The 22,320-nt window shown below is 29.7% G+C and overlaps 1 protein-coding gene across 2 annotated transcripts in view; it reads left to right on the top strand.

Moving 5' to 3' along the window:
* The window catches only part of LOC113517474 (aryl hydrocarbon receptor nuclear translocator-like protein 2), a 60,929-nt gene extending 39,756 nt beyond the window's left edge, over positions 1-21,173 (top strand). For both annotated transcript variants that reach the window (XM_031911529.2, XM_026902148.3), the window contains 5 exons: positions 2,626-2,857; positions 9,308-9,561; positions 9,924-10,749; positions 10,842-10,915; positions 11,061-21,173. In XM_031911529.2, the coding sequence (XP_031767389.2) occupies positions 2,626-2,857; positions 9,308-9,561; positions 9,924-10,749; positions 10,842-10,915; positions 11,061-11,129 (1,455 nt within the window). In that variant the 3' untranslated portion in view covers positions 11,130-21,173. The remainder of the gene's footprint in view (positions 1-2,625; positions 2,858-9,307; positions 9,562-9,923; positions 10,750-10,841; positions 10,916-11,060) is intronic.
* Positions 21,174-22,320: the final 1,147 nt, after the last annotated feature.

Below are 22,320 nucleotides of genomic sequence, written 5' to 3' on the forward strand. Positions count from 1 at the left end.
GTTTTTATTCCGATAAGAAAAAATGGATCCGGTAGATGGCGGTATGGGGTAAAACAACGTATACCGGGTCACCTAGTATATTTTAGAATATTTATTACTGACAACTACTAGCAATAGAACATTTTAGAAAACGCAACGTATTTTTTTTTTATTCTAATTCATCTTTTAAATTAGATCATCAAGATAAATGTCAACCAGCCAAACCGATCTGTCTTGACAATCAACATTTATTTTATTTTCTCAGCATTCCAGAAATGAAGTGATGATACATTGTAGTTACTTCATTCCCACAAACAGAATAATAATCCTACTGTGTTTATTTTCTTTTCCAAGTAACAACAATGAATTCTACGTCCTTATCTGGTTAATGGATGCTTAATAAAGAATGTAAACAAGAAGTCAATTGTTAAACAATGTATAATTGAATGTTCACATTATATTTATTATCATTGTGCTATCATTGTTTTTGGATTCGTAAATTCATGTTAAAATGAGTAATACAATAGCTTCCCTTATTCATAAAAGTAAGAAACTTGTGATTAATTATTTTTAACTAATGGAGTGTTATTTCACACTTATAGAAACTACTCACATATCTAAAAAAAAATTACAATACATCAAAATGATCATTGAAATTTTGTCATTGTTGTAAGAATGTTTTACCATAAGAATAAGGAGTTACGTTTTACCTTGGAAAGAACAATAGTAATAGACTATTTATAGGTGAGGTAGAACTATTAATTATACTATGTGTCATAGGTCAGTCCCCTAGGCGCGTCGTAATCTATGTAATACATGCACACTGATCTAAATTTGACATACAATGCCAGTAATTACAGATTAACTAAATATCGAGATAGTGTCCTTCATTCAAAAAATAACTGTATGAACTCGCGAGTTTTTTCTATAATATTACTTATTTGCATTCGCTAATTGAATAAATTTTAATAGAACATTAAAAAACCCTCGTCAATTATTTTATTTGTAGTCGTCGATGGAACATTCACGTCATAACAAAACCGAGCAATCAATTTTACGCTTCTAAGGAATATAAGATTACTAACATACAATCCGCATATTATGGCATTAAATTATACATAAGATGTTTGTATGTTTGTTAATCAATCAATTCAATTGAACAATTAAAATTGTTACACAGGTAGGTTTTTGGATGATAATGGAATGGTGTCCTGCCTGCGCTATCGGTATACTCTAGCGGGGCATCAGTGAAGGATGAAAGATGAGTATGGAGACATCAGTTAGCCCATCGTGATGTATTCAACGATAAATTAGTCACGATAGTTTCCAGGGAAAACCGTGTGGAGGTCGACCTGATAGGGTATATTGATATCAATGGAAACTAACCTCCCCATTACTAACAACCCCTTCCCCCTACACGGGTAGGTTATATCATCCTACACATAGGATACTCTATATATCTACCTACTGATTCAAGCGGACGAATCCGTAGGAATCAGCTAGTATTATAATAATGATCAACTCATTATAACCGGGCTAAGGGATTATTAATAATGCGAAGGTTATCCCCTATTTGTAGCAATATCTTTATGCCCTTCACTAGTCCCTCGCCAAACCAATAGTGTAGGGGGAAAAGGGATTTTTAGTAATGGAGATAGCAACCCTATTGCTAGCAATATACCTTATCAGGTAGACCTCCACGCAGTTCACTATCGTGATTAATGAATTGTTGAATTTATCGCGATGGGTCAATTGACCTACTTCATCTTCACCTATCATACCTCACTGATGCCCCACCAATGTACACTGATAGCACAGAAGGGGTTACCATTTCATTGTCATACATAAAGTATAAACAAAAGTATAAGCTAGACTACTATTTCTAATTTGTCAATTATAAAAATGTCTCCCTAGGTATGTCCATTTAGTAATATATTTCATTTGTTAACATTTCAAGAATCTAATACAGTAAAAGACATACCTTTAAGAGATATCCTGCAGGACAGTAAGTATACTTATGAAAGCACCTTATGAAGAATAGATGAAGAAGAGCTACTATATGAGCCTCTTCTAAAGGACTTTAAATTAGCTTATTTGACGAGAGCACTGCGTGCCTTTTAGCTCGCTTCTCAATTTGTACTGAGATTTGATGTCTGGATTCCAGTGATCTAGAGATCAAATCTCAATTCAATTGCAATAAAGTGATCCAATTATCCTACTTATACTATAAATGTAATGTTTAAACATTTATATCATCATCATCTTTCCACTGCTAAACATAAATCTTCCCCATAAGGAGAATTTTGCCAATCGTTGTCACGCTTGGCAGGCGGGTTGCCAGCTGCAGGCTTTTAAAGATATTTTAAGAGGGACGCCCTTAGTCGCCTTTTATGACACCTACAAGAAAGGAAGGGGTGGCCTATTCTATGCCGGGACCACACGGCCGCTTATATGTTTGCTACTAAATTGCGCTCAAATAACAGAACTGATTTGAATGAAATTTAATATACAAGTAGGCCATGTCTTAGATTAATACACAGCTATCTTTATTTCTAATTTACACACTGGATATAGCTAGTACTTCATTTTTATAATCGGCTATTTTCGTATAAATAATTCTAAATTGAAATTTTCAATGATTTACAGGTATTTGTAGGTGTAGTACGTCCTACAACCGATACTTTCATCTCCGAGAGTGAAATCGAATCATTCCGTATGGAGTACCGTACACGGCACTCTATTGACGGCCAAATAATACAGTGCGAACAACGCATTGCTCTTGTGACAGGCTACATGACCCACGAAGTCCACGGTGTCAACGCAATGAACTTCATGCATCGGGATGATGTCCGCTGGGTGATTATCGCGCTTAGAGAGAGTAAGTAAATATATTTTGTACATATTGTTTCTAAAACAACAATATTATCAAACTTTGTTACTATGAAATATTAAGGACTCCTTCAAATTCACACGAAAATGTATGATAACAATATAAACAATAATATGTTACAAGGACTTATCATTATTAGACTATATAAATATAAAAATTTATTAATATGTCTGTATGTTATGTTTATACTTGCGTCTGAATTAAATTCAATAAATATCGTCAAATAAACTCTTGGACACACAAGTAAAAATAAATATTATGTCACAAAGTTATACGTAACACTTAGATAAGAATTGTATTTTTTTTTAGAAAAATGTTACTAAATCGCGTTAGCTAATGTATAAAGGCTCTAAGTGAAATCAACAGTGTGAAGATTGGTCGTAAAACTTTTGTAGTGTAGTGGAAATGCACTGAAGAAATTGCAAAAAAACATACGTAGAATAATAACTTACCTACGTTACGCGCGTAATTGGTAGATATTCAATTTGTTCCTTCATTTTCTATGACGTATGCTTACTTACGTGAAATTATTTACAATATGTGTAATGTCTATGTAATTGCAAAGCGAATTATAATAGTACTTGCCAAAATATGTATACCTCTATTTTTAATATATAATAATTCAAATTCAAATTCAAATTCAAAAATCATTTATTCATGTAGGACATTTTAGCCGCTTATGAACGTCAAATTTTTACATTATAATTTTATTTTTTTCCCTACCGTCCAGTTCGGTATATAGATCCAATTGAGAAGAACTGGCAAGAAACTCAATTGAATTACTTTTTTTTTTAAAGCCAGTTTATTTACAATGTATATTTATATAGGTGTCTATGTCTAACATTAAATGCAATTAAATTCAGTGCATGAACAACTATTGCCATGCACACTCGTCATTCAAGTAATCGTTTAGTGAGTAATAGGCTTTGCTCAGTAAATATGATTTAACAGATGTTTTGAATTTATTTAAGGGTAATTCCAATTACCCTTAAATAATGCAATGCAAATTTTTAAAATTGAATGTGTATTAAAAACGCAATGCGATGGAGGGCATCTATGTTAAATATAATGAACTTGGCTTTATTATATTTGAAATCGACTACAAATACATCAAAACTAAGTCTATATGCATACACAACGTCAATTTTATAAACTTACAATGTTTGTCGTTTCCGATAATTGTTTCGGCTTCATCCAGAATTATTCCTCTGTAAATAATTATTTTTATTTAGTAAATAATTATTTTATAATCCATTTAACGAGTAACGCTTTTTTAATTCTATACTTTTTTATTGTATTTATGGATATAGGTAAGGGTTTTCGTTTATATTTAGTTCAATTATCAATTTCCGAATACTTTTGATTTCCTTCTATGACATAGTGTTTACCTGAACTTGTATGGTAATACAACTCTGTACTCATTGTCGTCGCAATGTTTCTTCGCGGGTAGCGGAGACAAAAAGGTAACGCCCACGCTCTTACGGTCAAGGTCTATGCAATGTGCGCTTTAATTTACTGCATCAGTAAAATAAATATATATCATGATATAATATTACATTAGTACTAGTATTTAATTTTCACTTATTAGATTACCGTTACTCTTCACAATTATGAATATTTTCACTGAATTTTAAAATGTCGGCAAAAAAAATCATGTATATAGGTACTATCTGCAGAACCTTTGTTATTAGTAATAGCAATGTATGGGTGACATCATGTGTTATCATAGTTTAAGAAAAATGTAGTACGTTTTATGTCTGTAACACATTGTTATCATTTAATCGTTTGGCGCGCCGCAACGATTCCCAATTTCAAATTTTTAATAACTCTGGATTTCGATAAAAATCAAAACTAGCTGAGACTAGCTACTTATTCTCTTCACACCTCGTGAATATTATATTCTTCTTCTCTGTTTTTCTCTGACATCGACTAGAGAGATAGACTGGAGAGGTTCTTTAGAATTTGGGCGCTAACGCGTATTTGAGAGGGGGTGAGGGCAGGCAGAAGGTGGCAGGGAGTGTCCATACTGTAGTGTCCATACTATTATTTAATACTGTCATTTTTATCTAGTACTATTACTTATACTGTGATGATACTAAATAAAAATAATAGCCAATAATTATTATTCGTGATATGGTACAACGTTTACATATGTGTACTTACGCCGGATCAGTTAATTTTTTTATTAAATGCATTTAAATATTTTTGATGAAAATTAAATTCAGTAAACAAGTGCATAGCCCATTATGTAAGTTACGTAAATGTCACCTTTTCGTATATTGTTTAATAAATTACTGATATAAATTAAACATATGTAATTATATATAATGTAATTATATATTCAATTATATGTATAAATATATATTAGCTGATACGCTTGTTTACCATCTGAAATGTCTGTATCGCTAACTATAAATTGTTATTAGATACTTTAGACATAGATTACTAATAAGTACCTAACTACGTCTCTAGATAACCACTTTCTACTTTTCCATTTGTTTTGCGTAACAACAACGCATTTGTTAAAGTTTAAATTTAATATCATAAGTTAAGCATATTAGTATTATAAGTATTTACGAGTATATACCGATGACAATTTTGTTGCTAACCGACGATAATTTTGTTGCTAATAAGTTCTAATAGTTATAGACGTTTAATACAATTTTATCTCCAGTGACGATATTAGGTGTGTATTTATAAATTGTATGTCTAAGACTAAACTGTTCTCTTTTTAATTAGGTTTTTAAGGAGTCCCTAAAATTTCATAACTCAAGAATATTTATTGGTCTAGACAGTGATATAATATTTAATGTATATGATAGGATATCTTCAAATTCAAATTTTGAACATCTATTTTTTAAAGACGTGACTGAAGTAATTATTAAGTAATTACATAACTTCAATTTAATTTTAACACACAACGTGTATTATTAACAATAATAAATACTCACACGTCAATGTGTCTATGTGTATAGTTCGGTACTATGGTATACGGTCGTTCATAAAAAAAATTGTCATATGCCACTTTCATCACAGGAGTTTTTTCAATATGAGTATTTTAGTTTTGACATTTTATATATGAATATCGATTCCCAATAATTTTGTATAACGAATCCAAAAAGTTTACTTTTTAGTTTATTTTTATATATTTTATAATTTTTATTTATTTATTTCATTCAGGCAATTTGAGTTATTAAGAATTATAAAAATTAAATTAATAATTCGTTAACAAAATCGTTAGTAAAAAAACTAAATCGAAATAGATTACGTCAAATTTGGAGAAATTTAACCAAATTAGACCAAAGTTTAGTCAAACTGGACCTTATTTGTCTAAACTTGACCGACCTATGTCAGATTAACCAATTTTGTCCAATTTGATCAATCTGCCATATTGGATTAAACTTGTTAATACTATTTTAAATTCAATTGAAATTAATAATTTGGTCAGGTTTGGTCAAACTTTGTCAGTTTTGATCAATTTTAGTTAACTTAGATAACTTTAGCAAAGTTTGGTCCGTTTGATCACTTAAATCGAACATGGTATGGTTTTACCAAGTTTGGTTCAATTTGACTAAATTTACCAAATTTGACTAATTTGAATCAGGTTGGGCTAAATTTTGTCACTTTAATCAAATTTAGTCCAACTAGGCTAAATTTTATCGTATAAATCATGTTTGGTATAGTTTGGTCAAGTTTTATTTAATTAGATCAAGTTTAACTAAATGGTCTAATCTATTATTTTTTACGTTGATTGAAAATGTAACAACAACTGAATAAAACATATCCTTTGTACTAAGTTACCCGTTTACCTCCAGCTGACAACAATATTCAAAGTATAATATTCAAAATATTGGCATCGCTTTTAAAACCCAAAAATACCATATTTTTTTAAATCAACAATCCCAAATTAATAGAAAATAATATCTACAATAAAATGTAAATATACTATTCACACTATGCGATAAAACAAGCTCCTAAAATCTGCATCCAATGATGTCTAAAATAGTAAAAAAAAATTAATGGAATAAATAATATAGTGCACCAATCATTGTACAATTCGCGACTTCGTCCGCGTCAAAAAGTAGCTTTATATGAAAATATATAATTCTTTATCCCAAATTTTATAGTGATTAATTAAGCCGTTAAGGCGTTATAAGGCAACAAATAAGCTCACTTTCATATTTACGTTACTAACGATAAAAAGTATATAGCGAGAACCAGATGAAAAAAAAAATAGTTATATATAATTCCGTTTAATTGTTCAATTACCGGCTAAATTTTACTCTATACTTGGGACACTCGGAAAGTTTTGCGACACTAAATAAAAATGTTCTATAGGTAAATATATTTTTATTACATCTTTTCAAAGTACTCTCTACCAGCCTCTATACAAAGTTTCATGCGTCAGAACCAGTTTTCGAAACACTTTTTCCAGTCCGCCGCAGACACCTCGTTTACAGCTTGCTCATACGCTGAGAGCGCATCATCCGGCGACGAAAATTGTATCCCTTTGAACTGATTTTTTATTTTTGAGAATAAGAAAAAGTCACATGGTGCTAGGTCAGAGTTGTAAGGAGGGTGACACAGGAGTTTGACCGGTGTGCTGTCTAAGAAGTCCCTCGTTTTGATTGCGGTGTGGGCGGGTGCAATATCGTGGTAGAGTAGTAGCAAGCGGAGGCCTGTATTTGGTCGCTAGTTGCTCACAACAGAGAAAACTTCTGCCAAGCATTTGGTAATATACCCTTCGGCGTTAATACCTCTTTGGTTTCGTAAAGGAATTGACACCTAGTAGCCAGTCAAATTAAAAAAGTTCGCGATATAAATCTTCCCCCCGCTTCTAGATTGCTTTACTTTGGTAGGTATTGATTCGTTTTGAAACACCCAAACCGTCGACTGGCGCTTTCATTCTGGATCGTATTGATAAATCCAGGATTCATCACCTGTAACGATGTCGTAAACACGCCGAGACGAGCCTGTTTTAAATTTATTTATCATATCATTGCACCATTCCACCCTTGCCTGCTTCTGAACATCGGTGAGGTTGTGCGCTAGCGTGAAACTGTCCTTCGCACCCGTAGTTGCACGTGTAGAATCTCGTGAAGGCTTCCTGATCCAATCTGCAGTATATGCTGAATCTCTTCGTATGTAACTCGTCTATTGTCTTGGATCAAATTTTTCACAGCTAGCACGTTTTCTTCCGTAACTGCCGTCAAAGAGCGACCACTTCTTTCTTCATCCCCCAAAGTTAGTCGACCACGCTTAAATTCATTATACTAACGATATACGGTTACCTTACAAGGGCCTTCGTCTATGAATGCCGTTTGAAGTCTATCGTACCATTTGTCCGGTTACACACTTAAAATCGTAAAAAATCATAGCGTGAAAATGTTCTCGACGCAAATCCATTTTTCAATGAGACACGGTAATTTTAATTAGCTCGCAAAAAATGTGGAGGGAAGTTTTGAATTTAAAACGTACCTATTTTTACTTATATTAAAACATATCTTTAACTAAATTATAACTGGCCAGTTTCACATACGTAAAAACTTTTTCTCGCAATACTTTTTGAGTTACCTGATATGTAATATAGAATGAAACTAACGATGCTTTTATTTTTATGTCTTGCTTATTTCCTAACTTATTTTTTATATCGCGTGATAAAAAAGATGTAACATCTCTTTTTATAATAATATAAACATATTTAAAAAGAATTCTACAAGTTTATTTAGATGACATATAAGTATGTATGTTATAAAAAAGGAGAATTTTGTACACTGTCTTATCCTGCCTAATTCTTTCTCTGTCTTTATTATAGTAAAATAATTTGAAACTTTGAAACGTACATATTGTTCAAAATGAACATTTATAGATATTGACAATTATAATTTTATATAAAAAGAAAATTGGATATAAATTAATTGTAACAAAAATGTAATATATCACGTCAACAGACGGTATTTGCAATAAAATTTAATACAATCATTAAATAACAACCTAAATAAAAAGAACCAGCATATTTATAAACATAAACGTGGTCCTTCGAGCCGGATATTGACTTCACTCTTGATATGTTTGTCTAATTGTCTATGTTTATAAAAGTTCGTTTTGACAATTTATTGAACGTAACGTATATATTATTATATATTAATATCCAAATTAAAATAGACATACATAAAAACAAATATAGATAACCACTATAAATCATGGAATATTTCTTTATGAGATTTCACCGTCTGCAAAACACAATATTTGCGTAGTCACTTTCAGTACAGACAACTCGGACACAGCATTTTGTACATAGTTTGATGGTTTTGTAGAAATAAAATAATGAACTTATTAAATAATTCTGTTTTTGTTTTATATTTTATTTTATACAAATACTATATTGATGATTCTTTATGTACTCCTTGTTGGTATAATGAGATTTTTTTATTGCAGTGTACGATCAACATCGTTTATTCGGTGAATCCTGTTATCGCTTGATGACGAAAAATGGGCAATTCATCTACATGAGGACTCGAGGTCGCTTAGATGTGGATCATGGTTCTAGAGCTGTAACTAGTTTCGTATGCACCAACACAGTAGTGGATGAAAAAGAAGGTCAATATCTGATTAAAAAGATGAAAAAGAAATTTACTTTAATGGTAAATAACAATGAGGAGCCCCCAGAAGAATTGGATACTAATAAAGAAGTTAGTAAATTCCTTACGACTTATATACTAACGACTTAATATTTGTGGCAATTTCAATTATCACTAATTTGTAATTCGGTCCATTATTAAATTCGATTATATATATATATAAAATATAATATTAAATTATTATTTTGATTAAATAAGATTAAAGATTAAATTAGTTCTGGAAACCATAAGGTATTTTATGAGCTACATAAGATTTTGTTGAACATCCAATGAAATTCATCTCAAAATCATCTTATAATGCCATTAGTAATCAAACTGTTTTGTAAATAAATAATATTAATATAGATATTACAATTTTCTATACGCTAATTTTCAATTATTCAATTTGATACTGATACACAATTACATTGCAGACGAATGACAGTCAAGTTATCCCAGTGGAGGATCCCAGGCAATTGGAAAAGGTTATACTTCACCTGGTGACTAATTTACCATCGCCGGGTGTAGATAATATTCCGCGCAGTATATCCCCAGATCGGTTCGAGATATCACCGGTTCGCTTATCCATCATACCGCCAAAAAAAGACAGAATTGTTAAGGCCATAGAAAAAATATACAGCATTATATCTCCTCTACCAAAGAGTTGTGAAAGGACATACCACTGCGAACAATCAGAAACTACTAATATAAGTGCTTATCCACCAATAACTGATGTTGAAGTACCACTCTACCAGCAAAATCAAGTCGATTCATCCCAACCTCTTACGATGATCCCAACACAATATAATGGACCAACAATATCAGAAACTAAATTTAGCAACATATATTACCAATCTCAACCAGCTGATATTATTTTGAATAATTCTAATTATTTTAACACTACGAATTCTAATATCAAATCATTGCCAAGAAATATAAACACACCAACGGGCAATTACAACGGAACGGCATCAATTACATTTTCAAATGTGAGCTTGAATAAAAATTCTGATTCTTTAGACGATGCTAATGAGTCAGGATCGGACATAAAATATCACGTATATGTATCTCCACAACGTGACGACAATAAAATTCCGTCTACTTCAAAAGTACCAGAAACAATCACTGCTCAATCTGGTATTAAACGGCCAAGTGATTGTAATGATCAAGAAATAGCGTCAAAGAAAAAAGTAGCTGCAAAAAAAGAAGAAGAAATTCATGAACAAAATTTTTTGCTTGATGATTTTTTTGATGAAGATCGTAAGTAATTTTTATTCGTACTTTTTTATATTGTATATGCGAGATGTTATACAATCCATAAATATAAAATTAATATCATTCTTTATTTTCAGTTCTCAATTCATCATTTTCTCAATTTGACGCGGCACTAGACTCTATATTGGATCCGACATTTCCAGATTTACTAGTAAGTTGATATAATAAATATTATCTAACTAAATTATATGAGTACTCTTGATTATTTGCTCAATTATTTAGCAAGTGTAGCTATTATTTAATTTTAGTCTTAATTACTACATTCTTTATTAATAATATTTTTTTATTTACTACAGATCTCGGCGGACGTTCAAGAAATCCTCAAAGAACTCGACAACGCAGAAGACTCGCATTCAGACCCTTAAAAGGCAAGAAATTCAAATAGCTATCATTTAAATTTTAACAACATAAACGTAAAAAAAATTTATTCGTACTAATAATTAATATTTTGTGATATTTTACAACTCAAAAATCTAATTGAAAACTATTTAAAAACGTTATCTTTACATTGTTCTATAATTTACCCAATATAGATGTTTTAGGGACTATTTTGGTCAATCTCGAATAGATGCTATATCAATTCTTTATATAAACTTCGTCCTGAAGGAACCATGAAACATTCTATTTTAGATGAGCCTTGATTATAAACAGTACAAGTATCTACAATAAAAATTATTAATAACATAATATTCATGTAACGCTCTATCATTACCAGTGTTATGTAAGTCGTAATGTTAATTAATTTACCAACCACACGCAGCACTGACAAAAAAAAACTTATTTTTTTTTTATTAAATCTAAAAGTGCCATTTTTCAGGATATCGATGAAAAATTGTTGTGTGTAATTCAGTGAAAATTTTCTCACATCAGGTGGATTTCTCAATTAGAACTGAGAACTATTTTTTGTCATTTAATGTATTTTATACATTTTTGTATTTTTTTTTAGTTTAAATACACTTTGGTGTTCCTATTCACTTACACAAGAACAAAAAAGTTTACCTGGTTGACATTTGTATTAAGACACACTGTCTAGTGGAATATGAACTAGTCTAAAGACTAAATATCTATTCGGAAACTGTCGTAATATTGAAAATATCTAAATTACAGGTTTATGTAGTTATTAGGGTCTACATTTTCTTAGATCCTAACAATGATGTGTGTCACTTCTTGACGTTTTGTAGTTAAAAACTAGAGAATTTATTGATAAAATTCATTTGCAGATTTTATGAGAGTTCCAATTTGGATTAAAAAGATGTTTCAATATTTCGATACAAGTCTGATGAACATTACCTATTTTTTTTATAGCTGTAAATAGAATAGTGATCCTGCTAGCGCTATCGGTATACGCCGGCAAAGCATCAGTGAAAAATGATAGGTGAGGATAAAAGCACCTGAAAAAACCGACCTGATAGGGTATATTGTTAGCATTGCAATAGGGCTGTTAGTTTTAATAACAGTCCCCAACCCCGCTTTATAATTATGTTGTGAATTCCTCTAAATAATACTTTTATTTGTTAATTTGTTATAAAATTTCTAATTAGTATACATTATCTCTTATAGTTTATTGCTTTACATAAATCTTGCCTGTCTTTAAAATATTTTATTATGTTGCCACCTTGAGTACGGATTTAGTAGCAAAAGTGTGGCCAAATCGCAAAATTTTGACTTCCAGGGGTGGCAAAAGCTGCTGTAAAATTTATTGTAATTATTAAAAATATTAAAAAAAGCACGGCTTCTATCTTCTATTTCTATTTTTATTGAATGGTTAGCGCCATAGAAACGAGAGCATTGTAATAAAAAATGATTAGTACGATTAATGGTTAAACCGAAGGTGATTCATAAATAAACTAAAAAATAATAGCTAACAAATTTTGTTACAGCATATATTTTTGTTGCCTATGGATAGTCAATTGTCAGATTTAATCAAAACATAATTAAAGTGGCAATAATGCATTTCGTAATGATGAGTGAGTCTATCTACACATAGATATATTTACATTGTTTACCATTGCAATACTAATTTTAATGTCGAATGTTATAATTCCCAGTCCTATCATTTTATATTAATATTTCAACATAAGCCGGACATGATTTCTGTGACTTATTTTCCCTGGCTAATCTTACAACTATTAAAAATACAATTTATAATAAAATAATATACAGTTTGTCCCCTCTTAATGTTTATAAAATTTAACAAGTTTCTATCAAATAAATGTATCAAATGAGGATATTACTTATATAAAATATAAAATTTGATCAAATACATACCTCTCTTATTGTAATGTATGTTATTTCTACAAGTAAATGTAATAACTTATACTCTATTACCAATTCCAATTACCGTCTCTATAATATAATTTATCTAAGTATTACTGTACAAAATGTATACTTTAATCTGTTTTTTTTTTTTTTCTTTACTTAGTAATGTATAGTACATTACTGCAGCGGTCAGCAACTGAGGCATTGATGGACGAACGTAGGCCGAGACACACATACGTGAGTCCATCAATTCCTAGTTGTGGCCAAGGCTTGTATAGTACTTTTCTCAAACAATGCGTGGAAATCAAAAACACAATTTTACTTTTTAAGTTCAAAGACTAATAACAAACAATAATAATTTTTCACGCGCCATAATGTTCCTTTGTTTTCTTTTTTCAATAAACAGTTTTCTATTTGCAAGCCAGTTCGAAATTTAAATAAAACCTTTTATTAGTTATTTCCTTGGTAGTCATGTTTCGAAGTAAAAGGTCATTCCATTTTTAAATTACAGGACAAATATGAGTTTACATAGTAATTTATCTGGCCGCAAAACACGACACATATGGATTTTCATACAACTTTTGCCGGCCGCTGCCCGCATGTATCTGGCCAGTGCGGCAATTTTGATTTATCTCGAAGATTGTCAAAATAATGCTCACATTTTTAAGCATGTTTGAGAAAATAAATTAATCGATTTTTGAATGTCTTGTTTTCGAGATCGATCTTTTATCAAATTACAAACAAATATATGGATTTGTGTATTAATATAATTTATTATAAACAATACATAAATTTACCTGGTACTTATTGATTTATTTGATGCACTGTTCTATTAGTACAAAACATGCCATATTTGTTTAATAAATTTTAAAAGTATAAAAACAGTTTTTTTTTTGATATTTTTGTTATACATAATATTTAATATAAAAATATTTCAACAGTAATGTGCCATATTTTTAAAAGATAGTGTCTAGAACTTTACTGTTTAGTCATATTGCTATATGTTTTATATTTTGTATTCTATAATGGTTGGATATTTAAAATGTGTAAATATAAAAAATTACAATTCAAAATTAATTTGATCTCTAACTACTGAAACTATCAATTCTTACATCTTAATAAATTTTAACCGAATAATGTTTAAAAAGTCAAAAATTGATTATTTTTATGTATTATTCAAAGGGAAATTAAATTTAAAACTAATAAGATATTCGAAATATATATATATAAAATAATTATATATTTATATAGAAATAAGCTTTCATTTTGATCTTAAATATACATTTTAGAATACCTAGATTATATTATTCATGTCTAAGTAAGTGTAAGACTGAGTATTGTTTAAATATCAGGAATTTGTATCTAACATTATAATACCTAACCTCTTATTCATAAAAACGTCAAACTTCTTAAAAACCTATTTTAGTTAATGAAATGTTTTTTTTTTTTTCTTTTGTGCTGAATTCTTAATTTGAAGGAAATTACCAAAACACTTCAATAGCTAAAATAAGTTAGCAGGTTTTACTTTTTATGAATAAGAAAGCAAGTGTATAGTTAAGTACCTACAGTTCAGCATTTTGTAGATAGATGTAACTACTAGACGCTTCAAGCCAGATCTAGTTATTATAATTACACATATTCTTTTTACCATAGCATCTGTAAAAGTTATTGTTTTTACCGTCAATTGTCTTCTTGATTTCATTATGCTCGTTCATCAAAAGCAAAGGGGTTCAAAAAGTAGTAGAGATTGTCAGCAGATAATCACTCATTTTCATTTAGATAATTTTAAAGAATATTTTGAAGTACTTGCCATTTATAATTTTATTATATATTTATATATGTATATTATTATATAAAATCAATCGATTAGACACTTCTACGCCAACGCCAATTCCATTTGTTCTGGTGTGGATACAAAAAAATTATATTTTAAAAAAAATCTGTATATTATTATTGAAAATAAGTATCAGTAATTACTCACCGTTTATTTTGTGTGAATTTTTTGTCACAGACATCATTGGCGGTATCTAACATTTTAAGTAATTAAAACAATTAAAGTGCCAATTATTATTTTAACTATTAATTTTTAAATATATGTATAGAAATATTGTATAAAAAATTAAGTAGTTCTACCAATAAACCATAAAAATAAATAAATAATCAAATCAAACATCTATGATACAGTGTTAAAATTTCATGTATATAACCTAATCTATATTTTAAATAAAAATTAATTTTCGAATGTACAACGACTATTTAGTACTTAAAACATGTCACTTTAGAACTGAATATAACAGCATCTATTTAGCTAATTCCGTTTTTGTTGTGTTAATAATAATCAGGTAAAAATTTGAATAAAAGATAAAGTTTAAAAAACAATATATAAAAGTGAAAAACTTGAATTAAAGAAGTATCGACATTAAAAACGACCGAGTGAGATGGTAGATTCATTCGTAACCGAGCAGCTAATATTTTATAGTGATTTTAATTTTTCTTTATTTTAAAATGTTCTTTGTATTAATATTTGAACGTGTTCCAGCAACTAGTTCTTACTAGTTACTAGTGATAAACAAGTTAACTGACTACTTGATTGAAAATGGCAACTGTTTATAAACAAATTAACTGTATAATTGTATAAATTATACAGTTAATTAGATATTTACCTATTTAAATAAATTCTTAAAAAATATCAATAGGCAGATATGTGGATATTGGTAGAACTATTAAAAATACAAAAAAAAGGTAGCAATTGCTTAGCGAAGAGCTTAATTTGACTGAATAAAGTTAGATTTCATATTGTACAATATGTACTCTATTTTTAAAAATTTACCTATTACGCAATATAGTAACATATATATCGTAGAAATACTTGCAACCTTATATATCGATGCTAGATAGTTAAAATGTATTAAAAGTGATGTTGCGATGTAGTGAGCTGCCCCGGTTTCTAACGGGTATAGTGTTTGTTTGTGTAACTTTTAAACTGTTCAACACAGTAAGGCTGGTATTTTGGCGTATGAGAAATTACTTTACCATTATTTTCTAAGATTTTAAATGAACGGCCTATTTAGCATTTTGATGTGCGCGCGTTTATATAGTTTTTCCTATGCACCTTACCACGCCCCGCATTCTCGCACGACCAGCGACAGCGACTACGCAATTTTACCTGTTCATTGTTTTTATTTCACATTATCTTCTGGCCAACTGCATTAATGAACATGTAATGCTATAAAGAGTAAACTTATAAATGGAGTAGGAATAAACTAGATCTTGTAAAATTTATTGTACTTACCACCAAAACCATGTTTTTGGCTAAGATATTAAACTTTGATATACGGTATCGCAAACTTTTTTATAAAGCTAAAAGTAATGAATATTTTTGCCTTGTTTACTGCAAAGGTGGCAAACAAGCATATAGCCCGTTTGATGTTAAACGATTACTATAACCTATGGGCGCCTGCAACACTAGGAGTGTCACGTGCACGTTGTCGACTCTAAAATTGCTATAAAGTTTATTCCTTTATTTCAAACCATTCAGGTAGCGCACGCTATATTATAAAATGTTTTCCCACTTATGTAATTAATAGATTTATTGTGATTAATTACAAAAAATGTATATTGAACAAAAAACGTTCCAACAGTAGAAGAATTTTTAAAATCGGATCAGTAGTACTGGAGATTAGCCCAAACATCCAAACTCACAAACTTTACCTCTTTATAATTTTAGTATACATAATATCATTGAATTCAGTTTATTTTCTGCGTCAAATGATATTTTATTTAATTCAGTAATCAAAGGAAGCAGGTGGCTATGTATCCAGGTCACAAAATGGCCAACCACAGAAATATCTTTGGTATATTTTATTAGTAAAAAACACTTCAAAATACAAAGATGCTATAGTAACTGTAATACTGGAATAGACATTTGTACTACTTATTATTATTTTGTCTTTTCGTTTCATTATTTCCTGTAAAATTCACCAAATAGCATTTAATGCATTTTGCCTTCCTAGCGTCGATATTAGGTATATATAAATTCAGCTTCATAACTAATAGGGTAAGAAATATATTATATTATCGTTTTCTCTTGTATAAGATTTTTGTGTTAATGTGGTAAAGTGGTGCGAATATTTACGTAGGTACTATAGTTATAATTTGTAATCTTAAGTAATTTCTTATTATTTAAGGTTGATCTTCTTGTTAAATTATAAGGGGAAAAGAGTTTAAAAGGTAATTATTAGTATAATACCTATTTCTTCCGGATTTCTTTATAAATATAAATGCAGATCTTGGAACATATAGTAATGCGTTCGAATTTGGTAACTAATTCACAATCGATTTTGCATACTCCTTAAATAAAAATTTAACATCACTAAGAATTATATACATAGTACATATGAATTATAGCAACTTGATATACGTAATCAACCAGTACTTATTTATTACTAGCTTTAGCCCACGACTTCGCTTGCATGTGCTATTAGATTTTTTGCGAGTCCATTTTCCATTTTATAAATTGTAGCCGTTGCCCGCAATTTCTTTCGTATGAAATTCGGTTACATTGCAAACTACCATTTTATATTTTTCTCCTCCTCAAATGTAGATGTTTAAAAGATTTAGACTCATAATGTCTGGCTTCAGAAATGCCAGACCTCATTCACTCAGTGATGAATTTTTATAATTGTTGAAATGCGTATTTTCTGTTTTATAATCAAAATCTACCCGTAATATACAAAATTTCATCCTTCATCCTTATACTTTAAGGTACTGAGGGGTAGAATTCTTGAAAACTGATTACTCTTAACTTGTACTTCTAAAATTAAATAGTAAATTTCCATTCCTCATTCCCCTTTAAGTATGAAAATTCTGAAAAATTCTATAATCCAACAAACATATTAATTTTTTTAATCAAAAGCCTTTATTTAAAATATCACGTGTATAACATCTACACTAACAAATTTCCATACAAACAAACAACCATATAAATAAACAACTTTCGTTAATTTCGGTTGTGTGTGTATATGTATAAGTCAGAGGTACGTTTAATGTAAAGACAACCGCAGAAGAAAAGTTCTAAAAAGTTTTACACAACTTGGTTTTTAAATGCTTAGACAAATTAAAATCTAATTCTTATTTAATATCTTTGCAAGTAAATAGTACCTACATACCTGCTTCTTTATTGCCGATGTTTCGACTTGGATTGCACCACGTCGTGACAGGACGACAGGACAGACGATAGAACTGAGGTGAGCGGCGTTTTTGTCTTACAGCCCACGCAATCTCTTCGAGTACTCACACACTGTCACTATTATTATCTAGATCCACCATACACACCGCGCTCACTTATCAACACTGCCTTTATTCAAATTATAGTGTTTTTAGTGCACTAAGTTAGCTCTACTTATCACTGGTTTGAACTGAATAACCCGAAGGTTCTATCAACCGAACGTCACTATTATACTCGGATAGTACATTATGCCTTTTAAAAATAGGAAAAAAATCGAAAATTTTTATTAAAGAAGATGTATATAGGCTTTCAACAGCATAGCACCCAGTGATTAGTGTGTCGTTGTCTCTCCTACTGATAGTGGGACTCCCTACTCTACGTTTGTTTGTCTGAGTTTGCTACTTATAAAGCTTTTTCAATATGTTTCAATATAATATCCAGTGATTAATAGAACTGTTTTAGTACACTAAAAAGACACGATATTTTGTTTAAACGTAGTGTGGATACCAAGATTGCGGTGTGTAGGGTGGATCTAGATACAAACAGAGCGAGGATACCCAAAGAGACTACGCAGACTGCTAGACGAAGACGCCGCTAATTTCAGTCCTGTCGTAACCACAACGTGATGCAATCCACGTCGAGACGTCGGCATTAAAGGAGCGTGTATGTAGGTACTATTTACCTGTAAAGGTAGATTTTTTCATTGCGTTAAGTCTCGATTGTGCATTTAAAATATGTGTCAACAACGCGAACATTTAAAATTAACTGCTTTTATAATGATCGTATGAATTTTTAATTACGTTAGTCGTCTTCTTTTTCTTCTTATAGTGCCTCTCCAACTAGTGAAGGAAATGCTAACGCCTCACGGAAACTGTTCTGTTGTGTTGTTAATGGTTAAAGTAATTCAATGATTTTATTGTAAGACAACATACTTACCTACTTATCAGCAATTGCTTTTTAAATTTAAAAAAAAAATATACCTGAAGGTAATTTTGCAATGTTTGTTTTTTCAACCTACTCGTAAATTAAAGTAAAATAAAATATTTTTATTCCAATCCCGAGAAACAGTTTGTTATTCTTAATTACTGTCTGGCTGTCTATTAATATCTGTTTTAGATAATTTGTGTACTTATCTACTTGTTTTCATGCCGTTCTTTAACTATTTATATTTGATTTGAATTATTTTTTCTTTAAATGCTACAACAGTTTTCCTACAGGTATTTTAATTTCTTTTTAAAGAGATTATCTATCAAAGAACGTGTCTCAATCAAATCCTGGAAACGTTTTGACAACTCTATATTTGGAATAAGTTTGGCCAATTTGATATTATAAATCAGTTATCATTCTAATACAGTACTTGAAATCTCTAAGCTTGCCAACTGGCGCTGCCAACATAGCGCGAGCCAATTTATGTTAATGTTTACCTTATAGCAGTAGATACAAGTATGCATTCCCTTATTTTATGCCTAATATATCTCACTTTTTTTTTTTCAAATATTTTATACTACTTCTTGGATAAAAAAAATCTTGTCTAAAGAATTATTGTCAATTTTCATTGTGAGATATAGTTTTCTTATTGTACACCTTATGCGTCGTCATTGCTAATTATTTTATGGCTCCATACCATGCAATTTCAATACCACAGCTATTCAAACACAGTTATGAAAGTACAACTACTTGACAGTACAGAAACGACTATGCAGACGAAATGGTTATTCATAGGTACTATTTATTATATACCAACACTAGAAACAACTAACCCCGCTATAAGACTTACGTTACTTTTGGGCATTTAGCTATTTTAATCGTTTAGAAACATAAATTTTAATAAGTTTTAGTGGTTATTAACACGTGCCTTTATATCGTTATAACCATATCCTTTATCGGGTAAGTGGGTAAATTATATACCTCCTTACATTTTCAGAAAATCGGTTATACACGTAAATAGTGATGGTAAAATTCGGTCTTTTTTTAGTATTCGAGTATTTTAATAGTCGTTAAAAAAACTAATCTTAACGCGAGTTTAAGAACAAGTACTCGAATACTTTTACGGATATTCGAATATTTTATTCGAATCAAATATTTTTTTTAAAGTTTTCTGAGGTTTACTTTTCTGAATATAATAAATGTTAACTAATATACTAAATTTTCTTTTTGTAATTAAGAAAAATACTCATAAAATGCTGGTACGAAAAATTTATGATAAATTCAATAATACATTCGAGAATATTCGAATATCCGAGTTCTGCATATTGAGTACTCGAATATTTGAATTTCTATTAAGTATTCGCCTCAACCTGATTTGGCACATCACTACATGTAAATTGCTGTAACTCTTTTCCCTTACAATGACTGATCAACGTTTTATACTTTTGTAGATAGGTATATAACGAACTGAACACTAGATAAGATTTTATTTTTATATTTTATTTTTAATAATACCATAAGAATAAAGACAAGGTAGAAGTGATACTCCCGTCAATTCAATAATCCACGTCTGTGACTCTAGCCATCCGCAAGAATTAAACTCAGTATGAATCAGTGCAGTTGTACGATGCACAGATAGCGTTTAATCGTAAACCACTAAATCGCTTTTTTTTTTTATTTTACTTGTATATAATATATATAATATGTATATAGAATCTAGAATTCTAATATAGTATAGGAGCGACTCTTTCTCCTACACTAGTAGAAATGACAATGTCACATACAATCTAATAACTCATATATGACATGGATAAATGTCGGTAATATACAGTAGGTATATTATACAACATATATTAGATAAATACGTAGAAAGAAAATGCCATAGAAATGCTAAAATAGGTATGTACTGCATACAAGTAAAATTTATCGATATTATATATAAGTTTTTAGATTGTATGTGTCGTTGTTTCTACTGGTAGATATTCCTACACTACGTTTGTTTTTACGTAATCGCTACATATATATTTAATATTATAACTACACACTATATATATATATATATATATATATATATATATATATATATAGTGTGTAGTTATAATATTAAATATATATATATATATATAACTACACGAGTATAAATTTGTGACAACCCTATTTGAGTGAGAAGAATGAGGGTATAATAAATTCGGCATCGGTACACTCGAACAGGAAAGAACATGAGTATCATTTCTATACAGAATATTTATTCTTATGCTAATACGTTATTATTTGATGCTATTATAAATGCATTCATATAACTAAAGTAAGTAATTTCTGTGGTAATCATTGCATTGTGTAAAATTTATTCTACTGGAATAATTATTTAATTTAATCTCATAATTCAATGTATTGACCATATTTCAAAATATAATTATATATATTAAATATATTATTATATCTTAGTCTTTGGTTGTTGAGAATTGAATTTTTTTTAACATTTCTTATCAGCCAACTATAGTTATAACTTACAATTTAAGGTATAACGAAATTTTCTTTTCAATATTATATATTGAAAAAAAAATATTATCGTATCCAATATGCTTACTCTTTATGTGAAAGGCCATTACGTAGTGAAATAAATGTTATAATCATATAAATGGTTTTTTATTTATTCCTTTTAAAAATCCTTATCCTGAATGTAAATATTAATAAATATAATTTATATAAGTTATAATCATCATGAGTATTCTGGCATGTAACGGAAAGGATACAAATGGACCGTAAATAAAGGTTGTTAACGTCTAAAGTATTAATCTAAACTATGGTGCTATATATATTTGAGGACTATGAATCATTAGTGCCGGTTAGTTATTTCATTAGTATATTTCGCTGAAATACCTTGAACTGTGACCATATCAATGCATAGCTAGTTGTCGTTCGTTCCATTGTGAGTGAAATACCATAAAACAAAAAAGCTTAGAAGGTTAATGTTGTGTAGGATGTAAATGTTCTAACCAGTTTCATTATGTCGATGATATTGATCAGAATCATAAGGCTAATGAGAAAAATACAGTATTTTTATTTATATATCTCTTGAATTAGATTTGGAATGATACGTATTAGTGATTACTTGCCAGTCCTGTAATAATTGCTATTTCAAG

Source organism: Galleria mellonella, unplaced genomic scaffold (assembly GCF_026898425.1).
Source record: "Galleria mellonella isolate WM207_F2 unplaced genomic scaffold, CSIRO_AGI_GalMel_v1 utg33, whole genome shotgun sequence".
NCBI lineage: Eukaryota > Metazoa > Arthropoda > Insecta > Lepidoptera > Pyralidae > Galleria > Galleria mellonella.